This window comes from Anabrus simplex, chromosome 14 (genome assembly GCF_040414725.1).
Source record: "Anabrus simplex isolate iqAnaSimp1 chromosome 14, ASM4041472v1, whole genome shotgun sequence".
Taxonomy (NCBI): Eukaryota; Metazoa; Arthropoda; class Insecta; order Orthoptera; family Tettigoniidae; genus Anabrus; species Anabrus simplex.
This window is the reverse complement of record NC_090278.1, coordinates 43,634,304-43,655,482: the sequence shown is the minus strand read 5'-3', so window position 1 is coordinate 43,655,482 and position 21,179 is coordinate 43,634,304. Positions and strand designations below refer to the sequence as shown.

At 40.7% G+C, this 21,179-nt stretch overlaps 1 protein-coding gene across 2 annotated transcripts in view; it reads right to left on the bottom strand.

Annotated features, from left to right (window-relative positions):
* Positions 1–21,179, bottom strand: part of LOC136885794 (zinc finger protein 567) — an 81,041-nt gene that overhangs the window by 45,836 nt on the left and 14,026 nt on the right. For both annotated transcript variants that reach the window (XM_067158527.2, XM_067158526.2), the window contains exon 3: positions 4,149–4,244. In XM_067158527.2, the coding sequence (XP_067014628.2) occupies positions 4,149–4,244 (96 nt within the window). The remainder of the gene's footprint in view (positions 1–4,148; positions 4,245–21,179) is intronic.

Genomic DNA, 21,179 nt, shown 5'->3' with positions numbered 1-21,179 from the left:
ACATTACAAATTTATTTCAAAGGATAAATTGAAATTGTCAACTGCGTCAGGTACTGCAAAACGACATGGCCATACCATTGGTGTGTAACGGTTCAAATCTGTTACAAGATGATATCTGTATTTATATTATTATTATTATTATTTTACCTGCAAGATTACTATTATTGTAATATCATTATTGCTCAACTCAATTATGCAATGCTTGTCGCTTGCGTGATTGTAGTCAAATTGTTACGTATATACGTGTGTGCAGATTAACACTAAAAACATGTACTGTACAATAAGAGTTTCTGTATATCAGATGTGGATGTAGTGTGTGCAATAACTTGTGACATTGTAAGATTGCGAAATACTGCTGGAGTTACTGCCGAGTCATCGCTATGTCATCGTGTGCATTTAGCGGTGAGCTCACTTCGTGGGAGTTACACAGGGTGCCGCCGGCGATTTCACGATTGTATGTAACATTTGTCGCGATGTGGGAGTAGATCATAGTTATTTCTGGAGATTGCGTAGGTGTGTCAACCAATGTCTATAAAAGGCGGCTGTTAATTCCCAAATATTTGTTATTAGAGGTCGTATTGATAAATACTACATAATAAATGTTTTATAGTATTAAATTTCCGATCAATTATGTCTTATACATTGCTACTGTTCTGGCTATGATCACAAAGATATTCATGAATTTGGATTTGTGTTACTAAGTCATATCAGCGCTAAGTCACGAGAAAGTGGTAAAATAAGGAACAACAGTCTACAAATCACAGAGTCGAAAGAAAACTAATGTGAAGGCCTACAATATAGAAAGCCCATAACACTGACCATTGTTTGTTGGGAAGTGCTTTGTGACATCTGTTGCAACTCATCTCCGGCAGATAGAATTACTGCTGCGTACCGAGTATTTTTTAATTTGCTTTACGTCGCACTGACACAGATAGGTCTTATGGTGACGATGGGATTGGAAAGGGCTAGGAGTGTGAAGGAAGCGGCCTTGGCCAGCATTTGCCTGGTGTGAAAGTGGTGAACCATGGAATACTATCTTCAGCGCTGCCGCCAATGGGGTTTGAAACCACTATCTCCCGGATGCAAGCTCACAGCTGCCGACCCCTAACAACATGGCCAACTCACCCGGTCATACAGAGCGTAACAGCCTGCCTGAATAGTGAGGGGAAGTAGCTGGGGAGTTAGATAATTTTCTTCTTTATCATGCCATTCCTCTGGTTCATAAATTTTCTGATTCTGCTGGTACGTAACACACTGGTTCATCATAGCATTTGAACTATTCAATCCCTACTCTGAGGCGCTGATTGGAATGAGCAGTATGAATATTTAACGGAATAATGGAAGAGGAGTGTTCACAGCTGTCTGCGGCCTGGTCATTCCAGCTCTGGAACTTTGGACTGTCAGATTGGCACCGTAGTACTGTTCGTTAAAAGTGATTAAATATGCAGTTTTTAACTTGATCAAGTATAATAATCATTTTGTGTGGTTATTTCTAGCCGAGTGCAGCCCTTGTAAGACAGACCCTCCGACGAGGGTGGGCGGCATGTCATGTGTAGGTAACTGCGTGTTCATGTGTGGTGTGTGACTTGTACGGATGTTGGGGACAGAACAAACACCCAGCCTCCAGGCCAATGGACATAACCAATGAAGGTTAAAATCCCCGACCTGGCTGGGAATCGAACGCGGGACCCTCTGAACCAGAGGCCACTATGCTGACCATTCAGCCAACGAGTCGGACATGTGATTGAGTATTTTATATATATAAAATATATATGTTTTTGCTTTTAATCGCTAAATTCCTACTGATGTTTTCATAATGACCTATGTTGATTTCAGTTAGGAAAACCAGTAAGTCAGTTTTTCTGAGAATCCCATAGCGAAGCATGGTTACATCAGCTAGTTTTTCTCTATTTCTCGAATATACCTATATTTTCCTCAATGAACACGTAGTTCGTTGTTCGAATTACTTAAACGAAAGATAGAAGCATCTAATTCAAAACAAACATGCCAGCCAGTATCCACACGTGAGCCAAATTCTATATTAGTAGCTGTCACATTAGTACCCAAAGTTGAGAAAGCCTTATCCAAATTTCACCTTATTCAATGTTTCTAACTCAATTTTGACATTACATTAAATACATGAGACAGGAGAAAATATCTTAAGACCAGCCTTTTCGACCACTAAATGAGGTGTCTTATGGTACAATCGCTTTGTAGATATGATGTATTGTATAGCAGTAGTAATTTGTAAATGAAAGTTTACAATATTGTAAACATGCAATCGATCTATATATATCCATTAAAGTCTATTTGTAGGAATGTAGAAAGGGTGTGTCTGCCATTATAATTAATATTTTACAAACTGACAGTGACTCTCAGCAGCAGAGCATCTGCTACTGTAATCATTACTCTCCACGTCGACATTAAATGGCAGTAGGAATGGAATCCTTTCCAACTCCTGTGTAACTGGCATTAGTAAGGAGGAACTACCATTGTAATGGATAGTTCCCTTCTTGATTTGACTGACAGAAGTCCAGGCAGCATGCAATTTTATTCAAAACTCCCCTAATCGATTGTGTTTGTGGGTAGACAAGTGTGCCCGCCATTATAAAAAAATTTACCCATCAAAATGTGACTGGCGTTAGGCATAGTGGCCTTGCTATTATAAAGGGAACTCACCAACTCGGTGTGACTGTCATTAAGAAAAGGGGCTGTCATTACAATCATAACAGCACAACTCAATTCTGACAAGCAGTAGGGAAGATGCCAGCTATTATAATAAAAACTCCTCAAATGTAATGTGTCTGGAAGTAGGAAAGGGCACTTGCCATTGTAACGAAAACTCCCCAAATATATTGTGACCATGCAGTAGGAAGAGGTACCAAACTTTGAAGTGGATTATCAGTAATCACTCTCCTCAGAAAATGTTTGAGTTTAAGTCCAAAGCATGTCCTCCATTCTCGATAATAATACCACCTTTTTCCTTCCCGACGCAATCTATTCTTAAGCATAACATATTACACAATAACTTTTGCACACTCACTGTTAATTCAATGATAAAACATTCTTTGTAACTTGTTTCGCATCCAGCAGATGCTTTTCAGAGTAGTTATTCTTGAAACATCCTTCCCCCTGTGATGACATTTTCGCCTTCTTAACAAGAAATGATTCCAGTGTATATGTGCTTAATGTGGCCCTCAATTCTATAAATACAACATTACTTGAGGATTTGTAATGGAAAAGAGCAGAGAAACTCCTTCATTAGCACAATGAATTTGACAATGTTTACGATCGAATAAGTACCGTTGCCAACTCACAAGCCATGAAACAAGGGGGATTTATCAGACAAGCTGGAAAGGACTGAGCATATTTCCCTCTTTACTTCTCTTTATCCGTAGAAAATGACTTTCGTGATAATGTAAATTTTCCGTAATAATTTTCCCTTTGACCGTAATGCCGTACTTGTGAGGTGAAATCTGTAATAATTACAGACAACACATAGTAGTTGGCACGTCTGAGTAGATTATGGGCCTCCCATGAAAACTTACAAACTCGACTGTGAATGGCAGTAGGCTGGTGAACATGACATTATAATCACAACTCCACTACATGCAATTTACACTTGAAATAACGTATGGGAACCTCACCCTGCTGCTTCTGGATAACGCTAAGAGACATGCAAGTTTTAAAAGTCTTATTCACTGCATGTACAGTAATTTACTTCGATATCCTTGTACAGTGTAGAATGCCTTACCAAGGCACAGGTAACTTTCCTAGTAATTAATGTAGTCAATAAAGGTGTATCATTTGGAAGAAACTAGTAAAATATCCAGTAACAGTAACAAAAGAATGTATCTTATAGCAACTCTGTGTTCAAAAATATTTACAAAGTCAAATGAACTGGTAGGAATGACACCAGCACCCAAATGATATAACGTAGAGGTAACTGTTACACAATACTTAACGCAAGATCATGGAACAGCTAGAAGGAAAAGTGAAAATTGGGTAAGTAAACAGTCAATCTCATAAAAAGTATATTTACATAGGACTATCCATCGTATGCATTGAAATTAAGGGTCAACCACTGATATATGCTGAGCCATTTTCTAACTATTTTCATTACCTGATTACCAAATTATGCACATTACCTCAAGAGAGTTTTCCTGTGTTGACTCTGGCTCTGTTAACTCTGACTTGGCTTCTTTTTTCAGAGCTATCACTTCTGATACATGTCCAATATTTTCCTGTGAAAAATAAGATACATTATGTATGCACATAACACATATCTACAAACATAGTAATCAACAAATGGACATGATAATTCATTACCTGTCAGTATCACAGTTACTTTCAAAATTTCACTAATTTTTAAGGAAGATTTCTACCAGCAGAGGATTCTTAAAACCAAAGGCTCTACTAAGAATGGTGATGCTATCCTTGCTCACTTATTAAGTCAGAGAAAGGATGAGACTGAGAACCAAATATAAAATGAGAAACATTTTCTAGCCACATCAGAAGATATCCTACCAGGGATGGAATTAGGAGGAAGCTGCCTTAGACATAAACACTAAATCTTATGAACTATTTTCATATGTCCAATCAAATCAACCAAACCTTACAGATGGTTTGAACCACTTCAATGTGTTAAAACTTTTCTAAATCTCTTTATATTCTTAGCATAAAGTTTGTTTAGAGACTTTAAAATACCTCGAATTTTTTAATCACATTTTCTACCCTGGTTTTGCCGTCCACACAGACGCTACATACTGCATTGAGACAGTTCTGTTTAAAACAGCATATTTCAGTGCTTCCAGGTGTAAATATAAAAAACGATCATGAAAGAAGCAGGCTCATCACAGTCAGATACCAGGGAAAGATGTGATGTAGTCCAAACTCAAAGCAACTACTGTACAAATGAAAATATTTTACCACTGCAAAGATGTTATCTAGTGTTCTGTGAAGACCTGTGGGGATAAGAACACCATCAGTGGAGAGTCAGCAGTGTTGGAGTGTACATCTACAGTTTCAGAAGCTCTTTCACGATCTACTACGAGACCTTCAAATTTCTCATTTTGATACTGTACCGGGCGGTACACCTCCACGCCGCTAATTCAAAATTTGCGCCAGTTGAAACTCCTCTGGTGGAGGAAGTCTGAACTTTATCTAAAGTGTTAATTTTCAAGTTTCTCAGAAGATGTCACTACTTGGAAATTTTGAAGTTTCTGAACTGGGTCGTTTTCGATGTATTTTTGTTTTGCCTGTAGTAAGCAGTGTGAACATTCTCTTCTAGAGGACACTACTGAAGAACTACAATGGTTCGCCCTAATGCGAAGTGAAAGAACTGTTTTTGGAGAAATTTTTATTTCAAAAGTTTGTTTCTTGTTAAATTTCTTTCTGTTATTGTTTAAGTTGGCTGTATAACCCTTTCTTTCCCCTTGTTTTGAATTTAGCCAATCCCGAATTTCTTTAATTAATTTATAACCAATCAGTAGAGTTCGTGGTTTATAGCATTTAAAAATCAGTGATTTAGCGTTTTGATTTTCAAATTTAGCGTTTTGTAGCATCTAAATTTCTCAAATTTAGCATTTTGTAGCAAATTGGTTAAAAATAGGCAAAATTTGCTAAATTGCACGCACAACAGTTCGGAGTAAAATCATACTGTTTAATCACACATTGCTCGTCATGCAGTTTTGAATTCACTATGGAAAATAAGACAAACATCAACATAAGACTGCAAGAAGTATTAACGAACACACAGGAATATGCTTATTTTCAAATTTACAAACACAATTTCAAAGTGAAAAATACTATTCTGAACGTATTTATTTATCACAGTACAACACACCTACAAGGAAGAGGAATTTCAATGATGATTTAAGTACAACATGCCAATTATTTAAAAGGTGTCCTCCTTCATTTGAGACCGCCTATCAGTTACAATTATGTTGTACTTGCTAAAAAAAAACTCTACATCGACACTGTTCGTAGAGGCCCAAATGCACAGAAGTGCTGCCAAGGCAAAGGAAAGCCTGCAAAACATTTTTTCTTCTTCACGGTTTTGGTTGCAGAGTCGGCACATCAATATAGGCCATCTGTATAATTACATAAATATGTCCCGATTTGTGACTTTCGGCATGCTGTTTGATCGTCACTTCTCTTTGACCCATGACTAACAGACAATAAAATAAATCGCTACCGTACATTTAAACAGAACTACTACTCAACACCAATGTCAAGAATAACCGACTAAGATCAAGGGTCAACACACAAAGAGAATGAACGTGGTGCTTGAAAGTGTATTTGCTGTTTGATTGACTGGTCTTTGCAGTGCTCTTTAGCCAGTGAAAGGAATTCCACACATTGAATGATTTAACCCTTTGGCCTGCCATTACTTGTAAAAGGAAATATTCCCTTACATACTATTTATTTTTTCGTCACTTTAACATAAATTTGATTAATCACATAAGCTACATAAGAATACACAAAGCAAAGTGAGCTTTTAACTCGTCTATAGTAACAGGAAACCAATGTTTTTGTTCGTAAGTATTACTGGTTTCAAGGGAAGCAGATAAATTAGCAAGAAATGTAGAGGCATAGGTATTGGTTTCTTTAGTAACATGATCCCAGAACTGTGGGTTTAGATATTCATTCCCTAAGTCCATTTCTTTCGGATTATTACCCAACCCCCTCCTCACTATAGAGTGAATTTCAAAAACTGGTTCAGATGTTACATTATTGTCAACAAGATCATAATTCCAAGTATCATTTTACTAGACTTCTCAACGGGTGAGTTGGCTGTGCGGTTAGGAGCGCGCAGCAGTGAGCTCATCCAGGAGATAGTGGGTTCGAACCCCACTGTCGGCAGCCCTGAAGATGATTTTCCGTGGTTTCTCATTTTCACACTAGGCAAGTGCTGCGACTGTACCGTAATTAAGGCCACGGCCGCTTCCTTCCCATTCCTAGGCCTTTCCTGTCCCATCGTCGCCGTAAGACCTATCTGTGTCGGTGCGACGTAAAGCAACTAGAAAAAAAAAAAGTATAGACTTCTGACTCGCTCTTGTTGCATTCTGGTTTTGTCACGTAGTTTCAATTGGCACTATCATTTCGGAATCACTTTCATCACTGTCATTTGAAGATGAAGAATTTTCACTCTCCAGAGAATCTTTTCCACTTTCAACATCACTATTTTCAAGCCAGTTACGAATAAACTCATCCATGCCGCGCATGGATTCCGCCATGATTGTTTACAACGAGCGGCAAAATGAGGTGCTTTTTATTTTCCGTATTTCAGCTCAGAGTTACTTTTTACATAGAGAAAATAGCTTCAGGTATCATCTGACATCAATCGGTTATGCTCCGAAACAAAGAGAATAAATCTCTCCGACCAGCTAACTGCGATAATGAACTTATAGATGTTCCGTGCACCAAGACGGAAGTGTCCGTCAAAGCATGTTACCGCTTTACGATCGTAGTGGGCGCCGTAATAATTATTTCTCCTGAAATAAATAACAACATTTATATCTTATTTTAAAGAAAAATGCATACTTTTTAAAAATAAATGTTTATTTCGTATAAAACTGAGAGTTTCGCATCTATTTCGCATAAATTGTATAATTTCGCATTTTGAACCAATTTCGCATTTTATCGCGAATACGAAATCGCTAAAAACCACCCGTACGGGTCATATAAGATGAAGGCACATACACTGACAAAGTTTCGGCATATTTCGCATTTATCGCAAATGCTAAAAATCACAAACTCTACCAATCAGGTGTATCTTCCCCAAAGGGGATATATTGCTTAACCCTAACCAATAAAGTTTTTGTGGGAGGGTGTTCTCATTCCTCAAACGCCTCGAACTTTCCGCGAGAGTATATAAACTGCTGATTTTAGGGTCTCCGGGCCACTTCAGTACCATCTTTCAGGGTGTAAAGTACATAGCAGGGGGCGGGAAGCGCCTCTTTCGTCGGGCAGCTGTTCAACAACCAGGTAATGGCCGTTTAATTACTTCGTTTCTTGCTAGCTCAGCAGTTTAACTCTCGGGGCGGGTCCGAAGTTTTTCCACCATGTAACCTTTCCTTAAAATGTAAAGACTCTTAGTATCTATTCTCTTTAAAGCTACATATTGGGATAGAGAGTGCTTAACCCTCTCGAGCTCCCACTCATATTGTTTTGAGGTGAACTTATTTTTTTTCACAACCAATTCTTCCTTAATGTAATATAATTGTTTCATCCTAAAGTCACCTCTTTAGTATGGGATTAGCCCTTGCATTAGTGGCCTAGAGCCAGATTAGGTTTTAAACAAGTGTATTAGGAGTGCTACTCGCCTCCTCTCAAATTGGTATTTTAGAGGCCATGTATTTAACCTTTTTTTCTCAATAGGCCTCAGTAGGTTGGGTATCTCTTACCCCTGTGTATATGTCCTTGGAGGACAGCTTGAATGTGGATTTTGGTGTGGTCTTTTATAGGCCGGAACATTGAGAGCGTATTGGTCTTTTGAAATTTGATTTCTGTGTGCCTCGAGCAGGCTTTACTGTGTAATTTTGGAGCAAGTGCTCCTGGGCATGATTGGGGTCTTCTGCCCCTTGATGATGATGATGCTTGTTGTTTTAAGGGGCCTAACATCGAAGGTCATCGGCCCCTAATGGTACGAAAGGAAATAACAAACATTTCAAAGGCATCCACTGACCAAAATAAAAATAAAATATGCCATGAAGAATGAATGGACATGAACCAAACAAAAACAAAAACAACAAACAAACAAACAAAAAACAGTGGATCAGACTCAAAACAGATCGAAAATAATATTATTACCGACCAAGGAACCACTTATACAGCACAATGATGCTTGGAGTCTAAATGGGGTGCAAAATCCACGTCTAAGGCCCCACAGAATGGTACATGTAGCGAGAAAAATAGAACCACGGTATGTGTCATGTTGGGGTACTAATCAGAAGTAGCGAAGACTCACGGTGTTCCACAAAAGATGGTACTACTCACAAGTATTGCAATACGTACAAGTAACGCAGACCTATGGTGTGTCTCACACAATGGCGCAACTCATAGCCAACGCAAACCGAGAAGGTTCCCCACCTAGGTGTACTAAGCACGGGCGCCGGTATTCCCGTGGTGTTCCACACATAGTGGGTACTAATCACAGGCAACGCAGACCCACGGTGCTGCTCATATAGTGGTACAACTCACAGGCTACGCCCAGACCCGCGGTGTTGCACACATGGGTACGACGCATGGGTACTGGAATCCACCAGGTCAGGCTTTTACTGCTACTAATCACAAACCTATTTCGTACCTTATTTCGTGGTACTACTCGCAAGTACAGGCAACCTATGGTGTTCCCCGCGTGATGGTATGATTCAAAATTAGTTTCATGGTTCTAATTCAATCAGCCCTTGGTCGCCCCTTTGAGTCGCCTCTTACGACAGGCAGGGGATACCGCGGATGTATTCTACATGTGCGTCCCCCACCCGCAGGGGGTTTCTGCCCCTTTGTTGAATTTCTGTATATTGTAAAATTTGGGCTAATTGTTCAAGTACTGTGGGTTTGGCTCTCGGAGCCCATCCTGTAACTCTGTAATTGTACATTCTCGAATAGTGGCTTTGCTACTCTGTACCTGCCATGCTTGTTATGGTACATGTAGCGAGAAAAATAGAACCATGGTATGTGTCATGTTGGGGTACTAATCAGAAGTAGCGAAGACTCACGGTGTTCCACAAAAGATGGTACTACTCACAAGTATTGCAATACGTACAAGTAACGCAGACCTATGGTGTGTCTCACACAATGGCGCAACTCATAGCCAACGCAAACCGAGAAGGTTCCCCACCTAGGTGTACTAAGCACGGGCGCCGGTATTCCCGTGGTGTTCCACACATAGTGGGTACTAATCACAGGCAACGCAGACCCACGGTGCTGCTCATATAGTGGTACAACTCACAGGCTACGCCCAGACCCGCGGTGTTGCACACATGGGTACGACGCATGGGTACTGGAATCCACCAGGTCAGGCTTTTACTGCTACTAATCACAAACCTATTTCGTACCTTATTTCGTGGTACTACTCGCAAGTACAGGCAACCTATGGTGTTCCCCGCGTGATGGTATGATTCAAAATTAGTTTCATGGTTCTAATTCAATCAGCCCTTGGTCGCCCCTTTGAGTCGCCTCTTACGACAGGCAGGGGATACCGCGGATGTATTCTACATGTGCGTCCCCCACCCGCAGGGGGTTTCTGCCCCTTTGTTGAATTTCTTTGTAAAATTTGGGCTAATTGTTCAAGTACTGTGGGTTTGGCTCTCGGAGCCCATCCTGTAACTCTGTAATTGTACATTCTCGAATAGTGGCTTTGCTACTCTGTACCTGCCATGCTTGTTATTTCTTGATTTTACAAAGAAAATATAACCTGGTTAAATTTTAAATTAACTTTAATTTCGTAGCCTGAGACCTGTTCACCCCCGCACCTTCTTTCACCTCTACCTACCACGGAAAACTCCGTATCAAGTGGTAGCAGAGCGTGGTTGAATGGGTCTCAATTTAGCCCCTTTTGACGGCTAAACATTGCTTTGATCCGAACTCTAACAATTTTCTCAGTTGCTGGAATTTTTTATTTTTCCTGTTTCAAAATTGTTCTGTCATCATGCCCGGCCCTCGCGATGTTCTCCATCTTAACTATTTGCGCAAGGAGGAGTTGATCTATGAATTAACTATTAGAAATGTGCAATCTGGAGGCACGGTTGCGGTAGACACAAACAAGCTTAGAGAGTTCCTTGATTTGCCCATTTCCATCCCCACTTTGGGAGAGAAAGAAATTGACGACTCTCTTTCCACGATCAACGAGAATATTACTGGGCTAGCATCTGTAGTTAGTTTCTTTGACGAAAATGATCCTTCTCCTAATCAAATTAAGCGTGTGCAAGCCAGGCTATTTCATTTTTCAAATAGAGTTAACGATCTGTTGTCTCTGAAGTTGAATGACGTTCAGAGGAAGGAAGCTAGTACGGTGCTTGAAAATATTTCTGAATTATCTAGTAAGGTCACTCAATTGTTAACTGGGGAAGTTCCTCCCAAAACTGATCAACCCACCACGGTGAATGTAGGTAGCGAGGAAGAGCCGCCTAAGGGAGAAGTCAATAGGAAAACCGTTGCTACTCAAACAACCTCTGCCCCATTGGACAACGAGTCTGATCGCCGAACCTCGTTGAATAATGTACGTTCTGAACTAACTTCCTTGCCACTGAAACCTTTACCTACTATGTCACCTGGGTTCAGCAGCTTGCCTCATCCATTAGCAATGTTGCTCAGAGGTATCTCTAAGTTTTCTGTTAATACCACCAGTGAAGTTATTTCATTCTTAAGGTTTTTAGTTGAATTTCAGGATCATGCCCTTGTTTTTTCTCCTTCTCCGTGTCAAATTTTACAGATAATTTATCCTTATGCAATTGGTATTCTCTCAGATAAAATAGTAAGAGCCATTGCCGAACAGTCATCTATTGAAGATTTTCATGCACATCTGCTTGCAAATTTTATTCCTGCTCGCGCGAGGTCATCTCTGATTCAGAAGTACTATTATCGAGTACAGAGATTGGATGAAAATCTGGCTGATTTCATACAAGACATTAAGTTCTATACTAGGGTGTTTGCTCTTCACTTCCCTGAGGATCAGATTGTACAAGCTATTGTGGAAGGCATTTCACCATCTTATAGGTCATATTTGTGTTTCGCGGCGTGTCCGCAAACCTTCTCTGAACTTGAAGCATTGGCCGTCTCAGCGGAAGCAGTTAGATACGCCGATTCCTTGCGTGTCGCGAAAGAACCCCCTCCTTCTTTTAGTAATACTCGGCCTCCACCTCGCCGACCAGTCACACCCCGTAAATGTTATGCTTGCGGGTCGCCTGACCATCTTCGCAATAAATGTCCATTGGTCAAATCTAGTAGGGCAAATAATGGAGCTGGTTCATCACAAAGCTGTTTTAAATGTGGGGCTTTCTCACATATCGCCAAGAATTGCCCAAATTCAAATAGCACCCCCTCCTGCTCAACCTCTGGTGCAAATTCCACCAATGCCAATAATAAAAAGTGACCAGTGGCTTCGGCTGAGTCGACTAATCCATCTTTCCGAGGCTCAGCCCCTAGTAAACAGATCGAAAATTCAGGGAACGTTCAATCTGCAAATCCATCTTTTGAATGCCCCAAAGAGTGTCTTAGGATTGCGGCGGATACCCCCGCACCGGTCCCCTTTCTCAAAATTGAGTTAAATAATGAGCCTATAACAGCTCTATTAGATTCAGGCAGTGTTTGTTCTATTATTTCGGCTGAATGGGATGCAAAATTGAAATCTGTTTGTAAACTTCCTGAGTATTGTCCCTCTTCGATCCAATATGTTTCGGCTAATTCATCTCCATTAGAAATTCTAGGTTCTTTACAGGTCAAAATTCGTATTTTTAAATTTACATGGAAAATCAAATTGTTTGTGGCTAAGCACTTGTCTTGCCCCATCATATTGGGAGCTGACTTCATTTCTCACACTGGTCTTGTGCTCGATCTTCAGAGTAAGTCGTGCACATTCAAATTTGCTTCCAATTGTAAAATCCCCTTGTTAAAATGTAATTCTGCACCATGTTCATCTATTTCGCCTACCCAGGATGAGATGTTGTTAGACCTTAGACATCTACCTGAGGAGCAGGCTGATAGTATTCGTAAGTTGTGTCAGTCATTTCCAGAGGTGTTCTCTGATACTCTTGGTGTTACTGACCTTATTGAATACAAAATTGAGGTCACGGATTCGATTCCTGTCCGTTTTCCACCTTATAGGCTATCTCCACCAAAAATGAAGGCTCTGAAAGAAATCATCGATCAGATGTTGAAGGATGGTATTATTAGGCCCTCTAAGTCGGCGTATTCTTCGCCTATTTTTCTAGTCCCGAAACCCCAAGGGGGCTTCAGGCCTGTCATTGATTATAGGGCTCTCAATCGGAAGGTGGTGTTACAATCTGTGCCCCTTCCTGACCTTCATTCTTGTTTTTCATGGTTTCGTAAGGCCAAGTTCTTTACTATCTTGGACTTGAATCAGGCCTATAATCAAATTCCCCTAGCGGAAGAGTCTAAACATCTTACAGCGTTTGCCACGGATTGGAATCTGTATGAATACAACCGCGTGCCTTTCGGGCTCCCCACGGGAGCAGCTGTACTCACTAGGCTGCTAGATAGGGTCTTCTCCGACATCAAATTTGAGTACTTGTATCACTACTTGGATGATGTCGTCGTATTTTCGGAGACCTTTGAAGAACATCTAGATCATCTACGAGAAGTTCTCAATCGCCTTCGTAAGGCTGGGTTAACTGTTAAGTTGTCCAAGGTTGCCTTCGCTAAACCCTCCATGTCATTCCTAGGGCATATTGTGTCACCTGATGGTGTGGCAGTCGATCATTCTAGAACACAGGCCATCCGTGATTTTAAACCTCCCAAGGGCATCAAAGGTATCGCCAGGTTCATCGGTATGGTGAATTTCTTCAGGAAGTTTATTCCTAACTTCGCTAATAGAGCGGCGCCCTTAAACCTTCTTCGTAGGAAAGGCATCAAATTCGAGTGGGGACCTTCTCAACAAGCCGCTTTTGAAGATCTTAAATTAGCTCTCTGTAACGCCCCTGTCCTTGCTATGCCTGATTTCTCAAAGAAATTCATCATCCAAACTGACGCGTCGTCGTCAGCAGTAGCTGTAGTCCTTCTTCAAGAGACTGAATTAGGGAGGCGACCCATCGCCTACGCATCTAGGACTCTATCGGCTCAAGAAGCCAAGTATTCCATCTATGAGCTCGAAGGTTTGGCAGTCTTATTTGCCTTAGAAAAGTTCCGTCTCTATCTGGAACATGTCAAATTCGACCTGGAGACAGATAATCAAGCCTTAAGCTGGGTCTTAGGTAGGCCGCGTCGTACTGGTCGTATAGCTTGTTGGGCCATCCGAATTTCTGCCTTCCAATTCGATGTCAGGCATATCAGAGGTACCGAAAATGTTGTTGCCGATGGACTCAGCCGTATGTTTTCCAACGACGTCGAGACCCATGAACCGGTCGACAGTTCATCACCTCCCGAGTCCATACTATCTGATGTTAATGCCATCTTAACAGATGCTCCCATGCTCTTTAGGGATATCGAGAAATACCAACGTGAAGATCTGACGCTGGCTCCGATAATGGAAACCCTTTCTTCTGGGGAACATGTCCCTTATGTACTGAGGAATGGTGTTCTAAGTTGCCCTTCGAGGCATGATAAGATGATGAAGGTTGTCGTTCCAGCTGTTCTTGTGCCTATGATCTTCAAGTACTATCATGAGACCCCATTAGGGGGACATCTTGGAATCTTTAAAACTCGTGAAAAGATTCGTGAAAGGTTCATCTGGAAGGGTATGGATGGTGAAATCCGTGAACTAGTAAAAGCTTGTAAATCTTGTTTGCTTAGTAAACCCACCATGTCCACCAAGGTAGGCCTTTTGTCTTCGCATCAGGCTTCGCGCCCCATGGAACGCCTGTATATTGATTATGTAGGACCCTTCCCCCAGTCGAAGGGAAATGCCAACAAGTTCATCTTTGTATGCGTAGATGGTTTTACAAGATTTTGCTGGTTATTTCCGACTAAGCTGGCTTCCGCTCAGTCCACCATTACTTGTCTAAATTCTATCTTTGCTTCTTTTGGTCCGTGTCAATATATTGTGTCTGATAATGCTAAGGCGTTCACATCAAATCTTTTTCATAAATTCTGTTTTGACTTGTCCATCTCTCATGTGACGACTTCTGCTTATTACCCTCAACCATCTCTGGCTGAACGGGTTAATCGTAATCTCAGGTCCGCGCTTATTGCCTATCATCATGAAGATCATTCTAGGTGGGACACGTCCCTGCATTGGTTAGCTTTTGCTTTGAATTCGGCGGTTCATGAATCTCACAAGTTTACCCCAGCTTCGTTGATGTTCAAGTTCGTTCCCAACACGCCGCTCTCTAACCTCTGGTCTCTGAGTGACATTCTACCCGAGACAATAGATCCGGATAATATTAAAGATCTTTGGAAGAAAGCTAAAGCCAATCTTAAGGTGTCTCATGAAAAGGTTAGGGAAAGATATGATCGTGGACGGAGACCCACCAATTTGAAGATAGGTGACCAGGTGATGGTCAAAAATTTTGTTCCCGCGGGCAAGCTTGCCCCCAGATTTCATGGGTCGTGCATAATTCTCGATTTTCTTACGCCGGTCACATTATTATTAAGCAATCCAGCCACCGAGAGGATATTTAGGGTTCACCTGTCACAGGTGAAACCTGTATAATTTCTGTGCTAGCTTGCCTCATATAATCTTGAAAGGAATATGAAGGTTATATTTTTTTTGAAGGTTTTTACCTTTAAGGCCTTCTGCCCCTTCTATAATATTTTGTTTTATATGTAAGCATTTTTGTAAAACCTTCCCCGAACCGTTAAACTGCCATCCTGTCCTTGCCACGGCCATTACCACGCTCCCGTCTCCTGCTCCACTACACACAGTGGCTTGTACATGAAATGAATTTCTCCACGCCGCTGGCCCCTCAACCTCACCTCAATGAATGTACCCTACTATTATTCTGGTCCAACAAAAATTCTGCCGTCGAGCTTTAATGTTTCAGTGCCCCCGCAGCCGCGCGGCGCCGTGCCGCGACTGGGATAGAGGAAGGGCCCCCTCTACTCCAGCGAGGTCGACCTGTGCACGGCGAGCCGGAGCCCTCCTCGCGGCCAAGGCTGATGTGCGGCGCACAACTGTAACTGGCCCGCGACCTGCATGTTCGCCGCGGGCGCGGCGTGCTTCAACACCTCTACTCCTCTCATAGTGCGGGCGAGCGGTATCTCAGGGTACTTGAGTGGTCCGAGCGGCCTCCTCTGAACTCAAGCAGCAGTGGCTGGTCTGGCCGCCAAAATCAGCATCGTTTAAAGTACATATCCAGCTATATGGACATTCCAGTTCAACATTACTACATTTCCTTGGATTTTACTGCAATACCTGGTGGACTTAGAAAATTTTGCCTCAACTTTAAAAAATTAAAATTTTCCTTCTGAATTCAACTTCTACAAACATAAAGACATTACTTCAACAGTTACTACAAGAATTTTGAATCTGGATCCTATCGCTTAAGAAAATTTGGTTGTAAATACTTCTGCAATTAATCTCCATATCAACATCATAACTTGGACCTTGTTTTCAAACAAATTTCATGTGTCACCCCTGGAGGGACTTTTTGGGGGGGAGGTCTGTACCGGGCGGTACACCTCCACGCCGCTAATTCAAAATTTGCGCCAGTTGAAACTCCTCTGGTGGAGGAAGTCTGAACTTTATCTAAAGTGTTAATTTTCAAGTTTCTCAGAAGATGTCACTACTTGGAAATTTTGAAGTTTCTGAACTGGGTCGTTTTCGATGTATTTTTGTTTTGCCTGTAGTAAGCAGTGTGAACATTCTCTTCTAGAGGACACTACTGAAGAACTACAATGGTGCGCCCTAGTGCGAAGTGAAAGAACTGTTTTTGGAGAAATTTTTATTTCAAAAGTTTGTTTCTTGTTAAATTTCTTTTTGTTATTGTTTAAGTTGGCTGTATAACCCTTTCTTTCCCCTTGTTTTGAATTTAGCCAATCCCGAATTTCTTTAATTAATTTATAACCAATCAGGTGTATCTTCCTCAAAGGGGATATATTGCTTAACCCTAACCAATAAAGATTTTGTGGGAGGGTGTTCTCATTCCTCAAACGCCTCGAACTTTCCGCGAGAGTATATAAACTGCTGATTTTAGGGTCTCCGGGCCACTTCAGTACCATCTTTCAGGGTGTAAAGTACATAGCAGGGGGCGGGAAGCGCCTCTTTCGTCGGGCAGCTGTTCAACAACCAGGTAATGGCCGTTTAATTACTTCGTTTCTTGCTAGCTCAGCAGTTTAACTCTCGGGGCGGGTCCGAAGTTTTTCCACCATGTAACCTTTCCTTAAAATGTAAAGACTCTTAGTATCTATTCTCTTTTAAGCTACATATTGGGATAGAGAGTGCTTAACCCTCTCGAGCTCCCACTCATATTGTTTTGAGGTGAACTTATTTTTTTTCACAACCAATTCTTCCTTAATGTAATATAATTGTTTCATCCTAAAGTCACCTCTTTAGTATGGGATTAGCCCTTGCATTAGCGGCCTAGAGCCAGATTAGGTTTTAAACAAGTGTATTAGGAGTGCTACTCGCCTCCTCTCAAATTGGTATTTTAGAGGCCATGTATTTAACCTTTTTTTCTCAATAGGCCTCAGTAGGTTGGGTATCTCTTACCCCTGTGTATATGTCCTTGGAGGACAGCTTGAATGTGGATTTTGGTGTGGTCTTTTATAGGCCGGAACATTGAGAGCGTATTGGTCTTTTGAAATTTGATTTCTGTGTGCCTCGAGCAGGCTTTACTGTGTAATTTTGGAGCAAGTGCTCCTGGGCATGATTGGGGTCTTCTGCCCCTTTGTTGAATTTCTGTATATTGTAAAATTTAGGCTAATTGTTCAAGTATTGTGGGTTTGGCTCTCGGAGCCCATCCTGTAACTCTGTAATTGTACATTCTCGAATAGTGGCTTTGCTACTCTGTACCTGCCATGCTTGTTATTTCTTGATTTTACAAAGAAAATATAACCAGGTTAAATTTTAAATTAACTTTAATTTCGTAGCCTGAGACCTGTTCACCCCCGCACCTTCTTTCACCTCTACCTACCACGGAAAACTCCGTATCAGATACATAAAATCTCGTTGGCACTGAAGGGGTGGGGAAGGGATTGTGATCAAAAGCTTATGTTCTAAAATAAATTCACTTACTAATAAAAGTGAATTAAAGTATAAAAGTCTAGAATATACCGACTTAACCCATTCAATACTGAAGAAAGAGAACAGTATTCATACTAAGAAAAAGGATGAAAAAAGATGCACAAAATGGAGAGGGAAATAATGATAAAGAGGAAAGAAAAGTTAATTTTTAATGGGCTTTAAGTTCCCGCAGTATCAGAGCCCACTAAAAAGGGGCATATTCAAGAGAATTTTCTCAGAAATAATGAATTCTAGAGTCCTTTGAGATAAATTACATTCAAATTTTGAGTTATTTTATCTCTCATATGCCATAGGCAAATCTGCTCTTTCCTTAACACACATATCTCTCAGCAGATTGTGGATATGAGGGTAACCCTGAGAATCACACCTGTGCTGGCATTATGTTTAGCAGACCGGTATATCCAGTCTCAAGAACACTGACGAACGTTTGTGATTTACCTTCTTCTACACTAATTAAAATAGGAGTAATAATTTTCAACATGTGGTGCTAATGGGTGTGCAGTAGTGTTTGAGGATATTGCAGTTTTAAAAAAGTACAATGGGCCAACCATCCTCTTTTGTAATCAGAGTAACCAAAGCAATTTCGATACAGACAGTAACAAATGAAGAGTAATCCTACCCCAACATTAACACACTCGCTAACATTTTCCGATATTGGCAAACATTTCTTTAACATCATTTTCATATCTGTACAAGTTTGATGCAGTGACATTACAAGAAACATCAAACCTAGAGTTCTTGATCAGGAGTGCGCTCATATGTCAGGTTCATGTTTGACACAGAACATAAAAAGAAATATCAAAGGGAGAGATCTTAAAAACCAGTATGCTCACATCTCGGATATGTTCAGAAACCATTCTCTTCTGTAGCGCCATGAACTTAGAACTCAACTAGCACACATTAATTCTGAGAATAGTGTGCATTTATTGCAGAATTTCAGCTTCAAGTAACTCTTGGGCAAATTCTCATCTATAAATTAGCGGTCTTCAGTATTTGAAATAAATTATTACTGTCAAGTCACAGTTATTCTTTGAACATCCCTCTTCCAAAATCCAAATTTTTCAAAGACAGTCAGGTGCCATAATGATGTGCAGGAATTCACTTTCATGCTGGTATCACTACAGATATGTGCTGGGATAATTCAGCTTCTCCAAATACCTCTAGACCAAACCCGAATCACACTCGCCAACATGAAATAAGCATGTCATGAGTTTACCCTCTGAGCTACCAAAAGAAGTCACTGAACTGAAAGCCACACACTCAGAGGATTGCAATGGACTGTGTATACAGTAGCAACAAACAGAGCAAGGAAAGTTGATGAAAATATCTTGCTTCTTCTCCTAAATATTCCACTGCATCTATGCCTTCATCAGGGTGTTTGACTTAGGTGAGCTATACTCACAATAAACTGCAAAGGCAGAATTTTACTACATGCTCACCCAACATTACTACATACATACATATTTTATCATTAAAGACTGTTATACCTGCCAGCATTCAGTCTGCAGTCCTCAGTGAATTTACTAAACATCGCCACAATCCTATATTTGCAAATAGTGCTGTGGCCACATTTAGTTCTATACCTCTTATCTTTAAATCATTAGAAACTGAGTTTAACCATCATCATCTTGGTCTCCCTCTACTTCTCTTACCCTCCATAAGAGTCCATTATTCTCCTTGGTAACTTATACTCACATTGCCACACCACTGAAGCTGGTTCATGTGTACAGCGTCATCCATCAAGTTCATTCCTAAATAAGCTTTTATCTCCTCATTGCAAGTACACTCAAGCCATTGTTCCCACCTGTTTTTACCAGCAATCATTCTTGCTCATTTCGAGTCTGTTACTTCTAACTTATGAATAAGATATCCTGAGTCTACCAAGCTTTCGCTCCTGTAAAGCAAAGTTGGTCTGCATACAGACCGATGTAAAGATAGTTTCGTCTGGGAGCTGACTTCCTGCTTACAGAATACTGTTGATCACAACTGCGAGCTCACTGCATTAGCTTTACTACACCTTGATTCTATTTCACTTACTATATTACCATTCTGGGAGAACACACAACATAAATACTTGAAATTATCGACCTGTTCTAGCTTTATGTCACCAATATGACATTCAATTCTGTTGAATTTCTTACCTACTGACATCAATTTAGTCTTCCAAAGGCTAATTTTTATACCATACTCATTGCACCTATTTTCAAGTTCCAAGATATTAGACTGCAGGCTTTTGGCTAAATCCACCATTAAGACCAAGTTGTCAGCATAGGCCAGACTGCTTACTACATTTCCACCTAACTGAATCACTCTGTGCTATTTTATACCTCTCAGCAGATGGTCCATGTAAACTACGAACAGCAAAGGTGAAAGATTACAGCCTTGTCTAACGCCTGTAAGTACCCTGAACCAAGAACTCATTCTACCATCAATTCTAACAGCAACCCAACTGCTGACAAATGCCTCTGATTGATTTGAATAATCTACCCTTAATCCCATAGTCCCCCAGTATGGTGAACAACTTTTCCCTCGGTACCCTGTCATATGCTTTCTCTAGATCTACGAAACACAAACACAACTGCCTATTCCCCTCATAGCATTTTTCAATTACCCGGCACATACCGAAAATCTGATCCTGACAGCCCGTCTGTGGTCTGAAACGAAGACGCTGGTTTTCATCTAACTTCCTCTCGACTGATCACAGCCTCCCTCCCAAGATGCCAGTGAATACTTTGCCTGATACACTAATCAATGAGATATCTCGATAGTTGTTGCAATCCTTCCTGTTCCCTTGTATATAGACAGGTGCAATTACTGCTTTTGTCCAATCTGAGGGTACCTTACCCACACTCCATGCTAATCTTACTACTCTATGAAGCCATTTAATCCCTGCCTTCCCACTATACTGCACCATTACTAACATTGTAAAAAAGTTTAAATGATGCAAACCTTACCTGGAATATCTTTTCGAGGAAAAATATATTCACCATGAGAGCCAGGGAACTGCTGGCCATAACATAATTCAATCTAACACCCAACATTTTCTATCACCTCAGTAACTACTAGCACTGCAATTGGCTGACATATGATAGGAAATGATTTCAATTTAACAAATATTCCATTACCAAACCATGCAGAATGAATTCATAACCACACACCCACCCAAATTCCATTTCAATAACCAACAGAGGTAATCAATTTACAACAGACAGTCGGTCAATGGGTACTTAACACATGAAATACCCTGAAGCTTTGAACTTTAGACACTGCCTTCACAAATTTGTCACAAGCTGGACCTAACCAAGGCTTCCTAGCA